Here is an 8,569-nt window from a genome sequence, read left to right on the forward strand (position 1 = left end):
AGGGTTCAAGGTCTGGGACCAAGTCCGCTTCCCTTCCCCCCGGGATCCTGGACGTGAGGCACCTTCCTGCCCGGGTGCGGGCTCCTGACCCCCAGAAGTGCGTGTGGCTCCCTCAGTAAGTCCTTCGCAGGGTCTCCCGCCCAGATCTTCAGCCGGCGGTGGCTCTGGACGCCTCCCCGGCTGAGGGAGGGGCTGCAGCTTGGGGTGCCCACCCCTCCATCCTCTCCGGCACCCCGCCCTGCCGTGACTCACAGTCCAGACTGGGTGGGGACCCTGGCCAGGGCCCTGGAGGAGGGCTTGGCATCCCGGAGTCGGGCATGAGGGTTTTCCTCCCGGGCCCGTTTGGGGAGGGTCGGCGAGGATTTCTGGCCGCTCTGGGGCTCCTGCCGGGAGCCGGGGTTCGTGGCGGCCGGTGGCTGGCGGGGCCCCCGGCTGTGGCCCCAGTGTGTAGTTNGTGCCCAGGCCAGAGGAGCAGCAGCCAGGGGAGGCTTTCTGTCCACACCGAGGCGGGAGACCCCAGGGGGGCCGGGGACCGGCGCGCGCGTCCCGCCGGGGAGCAGGGACGAGGCCCTGTGACCCTGCCGGGTGGGCAGGGCTCTTCTTCAGGCGAAGGGAGGGAAGATGGAAGGAGGCGAAGGGCTGTCTGACCGGCGCCGCCCAGGCCACCTCTGCTGCCGGCCCACCGGGCTGGGCTTGGGGGCGAGACGGGCGACTCCCCACCAGGGCCGCGCGGCCCCCCACGCTGCGAGGAAGCGGCCTGGGGACCGTGTTCAGGAAGTGAAGGCCGAGCCTCCANTGTGGGGAAACCCCGCTTTCCGGTCAGCACAGCGCCGCCCGCCGCCCCGGGGATGGGGCCCCGGGGAGCTGCGCCCCCCTGTCTGGCCGCTTCCTTCCCCTGTAGGCCTTGGCTTCTGCCGCGCACGCACCCCCTTCCCGGGCTGAGGCCTGGGGGAGGCGGTGGGGGGTCAGAGCCGGGAGAGAACCTTCGGGAGCCCAGGAGGGGAACGGAGAGGTTCCCCAGCTTCCCGGCCTCACGTGTGTGCCCCCTTCCGCAGGGTCTCCCATGGGATTGCTGGGACCTTGCTGTGTGAGATGGCACTGTGTGCAAAAAAGCGCCCCCCAGGTAAGACCGGGGCGGAGGGGGGGCTGGAATTCCTGGGGTGTTGGCCTCGGGCGTTGTTACGGCTCGGGGAGCGAAGGAAAGGGACGACCGGCGGCGGGTCTGAAGGAGGGCGGCCCGCAGCCCCTCCCATCCCGGGGGCGGGGCGCCTGGAACGCGAATGCCTCCCCCCGCCCCGGGCCGGGCTCGCCTCCCGGGTCGCGGGGTTCCCGCCCCGCAGCCCCGCACACGTGGCCTCTGGGCTCAGGGCGTCGGAGAGCTCGGCCTCGGGCCCGCCGGGCTGTGTTCCCGCTTTGTCCGCGCGTTTCTCCCTCGGCCCCGCTCTGCCTCCGGGCTTCCCTGCGGCGGGGGCGGGAGGAAGGCCGTTGCCCGGACAACACTGCCCCCCCCCAGGGCGGNGGTCCCCAAGGAGATGCCGGAGAAGTGGGCCCGGGCCGCGGCGCCCCCCTCCTGGAGCAGAAAGAAGCCCTCCTGGGGGACAGGTAACGGGGGCAGCGCCTGGCCGCCGTCCCGGCCGTGCTTCTCCCTCCCTCACATTCGGTGTCCTCCGCCTTCCCCGGCCTTCCCGGGGCCTCTCCCTTCCAGACCGGGAGGGCCCTGCGCCCCCTGGCAGGGCTCTCGGCCCGAGGGGTCCCCTTGGGGCCGTTCCTGGGAGCGGAGTGCCCCCGCAGGGGTGGAGCGCTGAGTGGACAGAGGTGCTGTGGTCGGAGGCTTTGCTGCAGCGCCGGGTCTGCAGGGGTCTTTGCAGGGGTGAGGGGAGGGCTCTGGAGTGCCGCCCGTGGCTCCAGCAGGGGAGGATGCTGACCTGACCAAGGCACCCCCTTCCCTGCTTCTGCCCTTGGGACAGAGGTGGGCCGGGGAGCCCTTCACGGGGCGCCCCTCCCCCCATGTTCTGGGCCCAGAACGTGCCCCCCGAAGTCCCAGGTCAGCGGGTGCTCCCGATAGGTGCAGCCGGCGTGTCACTCGCCAGCGGCCGATGTGTTAAGTGCGGATGGCACGGGAAGGGTTGCGGTGAGGGCGCAGCCCTGTAAAGTACCTTCTGTGCCCCTGCCTCCTTCGGAGGGCACGACCCGGCTCCCTGATCCCCGTTTTACTTGAAGAGGAGCTTTGAAATAAGGTGATGTCATTGTGGGCCAGTCAGAAGGCGCTGCTGGTGACATGTGACGAGCAGAGGCTCCTGTAGGGGGTGCGGCACGTGGGGCCGGGGGCCAGGATGCTGCCGCAGGGCGGCTGTGGGCGGCTGTAGCGCACGGTGACCTGTCTGGCCGTCCACCTCACCCGCAGGTCAGGAGGAGCAGGCCCGATCCGCAGGCTTCCCTGGGGAAGGAAGCTTTTTGTCTTCAGATGCTACTTGTCCAGGGATCCCCGAGGCCGTACAGCCTAAGGTGTTCACGAGAGGGACGGGGGAGGGGACCTGAGCGCCCCGAGTAGCCTGGCTGTCAGTGAGGAAGGAGGAAGGGAGAAGCGTCTTGTCTGGGAACAAAGGCCTGTTGAGCCCTGCAGCCAGGCTGCGGGTGACAGGGACACAGCCAGGGGTCCTCGGTGGAAACCCCCCCCCCCAAACGGGCCGGCCTGAAAGGCTTGCTGGTAGCTCCCCCTGAGGGCAGCCTCGTTCTGTTGCAGAAGAAGAGAGGCGGGCGCGAGCCAACGACCGAGAATACAACGAGAAGTTCCAGTATGCGGTAAGCGGCTCCAGCGGCCTGTCCCCTCCTGCTGCCCCGTGGGCAGCGGCCCCCCTGGGGGGGGGGGCGCCTCCTGGCCCCTCTCCGTCCGCCGGCGCTGAACTTTCCGTGCCTTGGCCTGTCGGTGCAGGAGGGCACTGGAGCCCACGAGAGCCCTCGGCTCCGCCCCCCCGCCCCCACCCCTGCGGTGGCTGGCGCTCGCTGGCTCTCGGGGCTGGAGGCTTGGGGAGCGTGGATGGAGGAGGCAGCTTCCGGGTCGGGCGAGGCTGCTTCGTCACCTTCTCTCCCGTTGCCGCAGAGCAACTGCATCAAGACCTCCAAGTACAACATTCTCACCTTCCTGCCCGTCAACCTCTTCGAGCAGTTCCAGGAAGTGGCCAACACCTACTTCCTGTTCCTTCTCATCTTGCAGGTGAGCGCCCTGCAGACGGCGGGCGGCGGGGGGAAGCGGGAGGCCGGGCGGGGCGGGCGGGGGCGGCGAGGCNGCTGATCCCGCAGGTGTCGTCACTGTCCTGGTTCACGACCATCGTGCCTTTGGTCCTCGTGCTCGCCGTCACCGCGGTGAAAGACGCCACCGATGACTACGTGAGTCGCCCACGCCCCTGCACGCCTCCCTCGCGCCCCCTCCCGCCTCGGTCCTCTGCGTCCTTGGCATCTTGGCCGAGGACAGGAGGCGGAGCCGGGGCGGGGGTAGGTCTGTGGACCCTGGCTCTCCGGGTGGGACCCAGCGCCGCTGCCTCAGCCCCCGGGGTCTTGTCTTCAGTTCCGCCACAGGAGTGACAACCAGGTGAATAGCCGGCAGTCTCAGGTGCTGATCGATGGCAGGTGAGTGCGCGCGGGAGACCGAGGGCCCCGGGGGGAAGGGCCCCCGGGCGTTTCTCTAGCTCCTGACCCTCTGCTCTGTCCGGTCACCGCTTCAGCCTCCAGCAAGAGCAGTGGATGAACGTCCGTGTTGGCGACATCATCAAACTAGAAAACAACCAGTTTGTGGCGGTAAGGGACGGGTGCCCCTCTAGGCCCACGAGCCTGCAGAGAAAGGAGTCTTCCGTGGCTCACTGCTGCCTCTTACATACCTATGGAAGGAAACTTCCTTGCGTGGAAAGCTCCCCTGTCCTGTTAGCACATCTGGGGCTGACTCCTTTCTGGCCGTTCGTGCTTGGCGCTGAGCAAACCCAGACGCTTAGGGAAGGGAGGGACCAGGAAAGAGTGCGTCGTGACGCAGGACGGCCTTCGGGCCCCTCACCAGGCTTTCTCTCCAGGCGGATCTCCTCCTCCTCTCCAGCAGCGAGCCCCACGGGCTGTGTTACATCGAGACAGCGGAGCTGGATGGGTGAGTCGGACGCCCTGTCCCACAGGTCGTCTGTCTCCTGGAGGGTCAAAGGCTTGTTTTTTGGAAGAGGTTTCTGGGTCTGGGATCTGCACCCTTTGGAAAATTATGGGGTCAGAGGTTTGAGTATGCAGAAGTATTACCCACTCAGTAACGTGGGGGAGGGCGATGCCCCAAGGGCAGGCGCCCCAGGTGGGGTGCAGAGGAAGGAGGGAAACAGAAGCAGGACTCAGGGCCGCTGACCTTCCAGAGAGACCAACACGAAGGTGCGCCAGGCAACTCCGGTCACCTCGGAGCTGGGAGACATCAGTCGGCTCGCCAAGTTTGACGGTGAGTGATTTTGAGGAGCGGCTTGCAGGTAGGGGACGCGGGTTGGGTTTTGGGGTTTCCATTGCACCTTCTCCTTTTCGCTGCGCTGCGCTCCCTGGACTTCTCTCTGCAGGGGAGGGTCAGGATGGGAGGCCACTGCCGCCGGCCCTTGAGTTCATGGCCATTTCAGGAGGTCCTCCGGGCCGAGAGCTCCCTCCCGGCTGTGTGTGTTGACAGAAACTCAGTTTCTTCTTCTTCAGCAAATGATCGTCCGTACTGCTTCTAACAAGAGGAACCGTAGCATAAGGAAAGACCACCCCCAGTTCCACCGTCCGTAGCGGCCTGGCGCCCTGCGTCCATCCACGCTCTGTGCTCACACAGCTGAGAGCACAAAGCGGTGGGATCGTATTGAACCCACATCTCCACATGCTGCCTTTGTTTAGCTGTTAAATTCGTCATCGTGCCTCACCACTACTTCTGGAAGCTGCCTCGTTCTCGTCAGCAGCTGCGTCACGTCGCACCGCCGACATGTTACAGTTTATTCAGCTGTCCCTTGACCGTTCAGTCGTCGCTAGTTTTTTGCTGTTCAGGGAATGCTTCCGTAAAGCTGTCGTGACCTGGGCTGCGCCTTCCGTGGAGCACAGTCCCCACAGTGGGATCAGTGGGCCCGAGGGAACGTGGCTTCTGAGCTCCGTTCACTCCTCCCCCAAAGATGCCCAGGTCGGCCCGCTCCGGCCGTGCGCGCAGGAGCCGCCTCGCCATCGGGCTGTGCGCGGCGCCTGCCGTGACGGCGCTCTGTCTTCCGTTCAGGCGAGGTGGTCTGCGAGCCCCCCAACAACAAGCTGGACAGGTTCAGCGGGACCCTGCACTGGAAGGGGAGCCAGCTCCCCCTGAGCAACCAGAACATGCTGCTGCGGGGCTGCGTGCTTCGCAACACCGAGTGGTGCTTCGGGCTGGTGGTCTTCGCAGGTGAGCTGCCTGGGGTCGTGGGGGCCTCAGCCACCCCCAGGCACGTGGGAGGAGCCCGCAAGCGCTGGTGCCGCAGCGTGAGCCTCTCTCCCTCCCGCCCGCCCGCCCGCNGCTCCTGGGGCGCCGTCGGGGCACTCGGGCAGGACCCCGAAGGCAGGCTGGCTGTTGCGCTTCCCCATCCCTGCCGCTCCGTTCCAGGTCCTGACACCAAACTGATGCAGAACAGCGGCCGGACAAAGTTCAAGAGGACGAGTATTGATCGCCTGATGAATACGCTGGTGCTCTGGGTAAGGTTCCTCCCAGGCCTCCTGCCCCCCGGCCCCCTCNGCCCGGTGCCTCTGCTCTCCCTCCTGCCTTGTCAGCAGTCAGGTCTCAGGTTTTGGCTTTAAAGCCACTGGCAGGTTGGCCGCTCAAAGGCAGTGTTGATTTCAGGCCCCTTCAGGCCTGAAAGATGTTATTTTAAAAAGCCATAGGAACGTGCATGAATCAAGAACTTGAAGAGAGTAAAACAAATCTTCTCTTCTCTGGGTTCAGGTTATGGTGGTGACTTTGTGCAGCATGTGACCTTCTGTTTGCTTTTGCCAGGGACAAGGAGGCCTTCATGGGGATGGAGAGGGAGGGAAAAGAAAAATTTCCATTTGGAGGATGGGTAACAGGGTCTTTTCCCCGACTTCTAAGAGCGGAGGGTCCCAAAGGAAAAGTTTCTGCTTTAGTTTTTGGCAATTCCTGAATTCTTGTTTTGTCTGGCTAGAAATTTGAGCTCCTGGTCGGGGTCTCCTCCCTTCTGGAGCCCCTCTGCCTGCCGCCCCCTCCACCCCCATGCCCGTCTCATGTGAGCCCTGCTCTGCCCTGGCCTTAGAGGCTCTGCGGAAACCCAGTCTCCGGGAGCGCGGTTCAGTCTGTCGGGCGAAGGCTTGCATCGCCCCCTGGTGGGCCTTGGGCACCTGGGCGGTTCCCGTGAGGGGGAAGCGGCTTTGGAAACTGATGTCTGAGATGAGACAGCGCTGTGTGTTCTTCTCTGTAAACCACCAAAACTTTTTTAGGGTCCTTTTTCAGGGACTCCAAGGTTTAAATTTTTATTTTTGTTTATCTAAATGTTTATTTGTTTTGAGAGAGAGAGAGAGACAGAGAGAGTGTGGGAAGGGCAGAGGGAGAGGAAGAGAGAATCCCAAACAGGCCCCACACTGTCAGCACAGTCAGATGCGGGGCTCAATTCCATGAACCGTGAGATCACGACCTGAGCCGAAATCAAGAGACAGGTGCTTAACCTACTGAGCCACCCAGGCACCCCCAAAATTGAGACGTTTAAGAGACTTTTTTACAACCTTCAAAAGATTTTTTATTTTTAAGTAATCTGTATCTGTGAAGATAGCTTACTTCCCTGATTCAGCACAACTGGGGTACCCGGGGGGGGGGGCGACGACCGTCACAAACCAGACGTTGAATTGGCTCGTGGAAGCTCAGCCCAGTGGGCGACCTCCCCCAAGCTGCTCTGTTGGGTTGGAAGTAGTTCGCTCGCACCTGTTCTTGCCGTCTCGGAAGGTTCCATGAGGCTCCGTGGTGTCAGGAGCTGTGTGGCTGTTGGGGCCTCCCCGTCATACAGTTGAGCAGGGTGTTCAGGGAGGCCGCCCGATGCTGGCCAGTTCTGGCTGCTTCCTGCCGGAGGCGCCGCCATGGTAAAGAGGCCTGAGCTTCTGAGGGTGTGTGACCTTCAGGGATGTACTTGACTTTGGAGGGTTCCCAAGGGGCAGCCTAGCCCCTGCTTCTCGTTCCTCGCCAGATTTTCGGCTTCCTGGTCTGCATGGGGGTGATCCTGGCCATTGGCAACGCCATCTGGGAGCACGAGGTCGGCGCGCGGTTCCAGGTCTACCTGCCCTGGGACGCGGCGGTGGACAGTGCCTTGGTCTCTGGCTTCCTCTCTTTCTGGTCCTACATCATCATCCTCAACACCGTGGTGCCCATCTCGCTCTACGTCAGGTACGCACTTGCTGCACCCTGAGGCGTCGCAGGGCGCGCCGGGCACGTGCTGCCGTGAAGGCGAAAGCCGGGGGAGGGACCTGGGTCTCCTGGTGCCGCAGGCGCCCTGCCCCCCGCCCACCCGCACGCGGGGCAGACTCCCTGCGGCTCCCGGCACTTTGGGCCGTGTCGGAGCCCGGGCCGCGCGGACCCGTCGGTGCGTGCTGGTTGCGTGCCGCCTTTGTGCGGCGCGGCCCACGGAGACGTGTTGGGAACGGGCCTCTTCCCCGCGGGAGCTTCAGTCTGGGAGAGACCAATCTGAAACCAGGCAGGAGGGCTGCGGAAGTCAGTCTGCCTGCCGGCTGGGGTGGGGCGCAAGGGGACCCGGGGGCGCAGCTGTGGGGGAGGGGAGATGCTGCCTTCCCGCCGCGGTGCCGTGTGGGAGGCGCGGAGCCCCACGGGCGTGGGGAGGGCGTCGTCCGCTGGGCAGTGAGTCAGGGAGGACACGTCTGAGGAGGCGGCCGGGCCGAGCGAAGGCGAAGCAGGGAGGCATGGGGAGGGGACCAGGAAGGGCCACAGTCCGGCCGCTGTGACAGGGCAGCCGGAGGCCGAGCCGGGCCCCTGAGCCTGGTCCTCGCTGCGGAAGGGCTTGACTCTGCCAGTGGACTTCGTACTTAGTAAGCCGCCGGAAGGTTCTTCACAACCCATCCCGGGGCTGCTTCAGGAAGTGCTGGCCGGGACACACAGCGGGGCCCAGACGCAGGAGCCCTCTGGGGTGTTGGTGGTGGTCAGAGTGTCAGCAGGGACCGGCCAGGAGGAGCAAGCAGGGAGAGGAAGGAGGAAATTTCCTGTGTTCTTAGAGCCTTGCGCTTGAGATAAGGGGACCTGAGACGCTTGAGAAAGGGAAGAAATCCTTTCCAGAAGCTCGGGACTCTTCCCAAGCGCTGTGTTTGGTCCACACGGACCCCCGGATGGCCCTCCCGTGGCCCCGCCGCCCCGAGTCCCAGCGATGGGGCATTTCCCCCCGGGGTACCCTGGGGGCTCTTCTAGATCACTGAGCAGCATGACCTCAGGCAAAGCCACAGGCACCCGGGGCCTCGGCTTCCACTTGTAGAACAGGAACAATCCTGCCCCACCTCCTTCGTGGGGACGTCTTGCTGCTCGACTGATAGGTCCTAGGCTGGAGAGTGAACCTTGGAAACACGT

The 8,569-nt window shown here is 64.6% G+C and overlaps 1 protein-coding gene across 1 annotated transcript in view; it reads left to right on the plus strand.

Moving 5' to 3' along the window:
* Nucleotides 1-1,525: 1,525 nt before the first annotated feature.
* Nucleotides 1,526-8,569, plus strand: part of ATP8B2 (ATPase phospholipid transporting 8B2) — a 16,544-nt gene continuing 9,500 nt past the window's right edge. The window contains exons 1-11 of the mRNA XM_077764044.1: nt 1,526-1,602; nt 2,744-2,802; nt 3,101-3,210; nt 3,285-3,387; nt 3,566-3,627; nt 3,723-3,795; nt 4,062-4,132; nt 4,380-4,459; nt 5,249-5,407; nt 5,606-5,694; nt 7,188-7,384. Coding sequence (XP_077620170.1) covers nt 1,533-1,602; nt 2,744-2,802; nt 3,101-3,210; nt 3,285-3,387; nt 3,566-3,627; nt 3,723-3,795; nt 4,062-4,132; nt 4,380-4,459; nt 5,249-5,407; nt 5,606-5,694; nt 7,188-7,384 — 1,073 coding nt within the window. The 5' untranslated portion in view covers nt 1,526-1,532. The remainder of the gene's footprint in view (nt 1,603-2,743; nt 2,803-3,100; nt 3,211-3,284; nt 3,388-3,565; nt 3,628-3,722; nt 3,796-4,061; nt 4,133-4,379; nt 4,460-5,248; nt 5,408-5,605; nt 5,695-7,187; nt 7,385-8,569) is intronic.

This window comes from Crocuta crocuta, unplaced genomic scaffold (genome assembly GCF_008692635.1).
Source record: "Crocuta crocuta isolate KB4526 unplaced genomic scaffold, BGI_CrCroc_1.0 scaffold528, whole genome shotgun sequence".
Taxonomy (NCBI): Eukaryota; Metazoa; Chordata; class Mammalia; order Carnivora; family Hyaenidae; genus Crocuta; species Crocuta crocuta.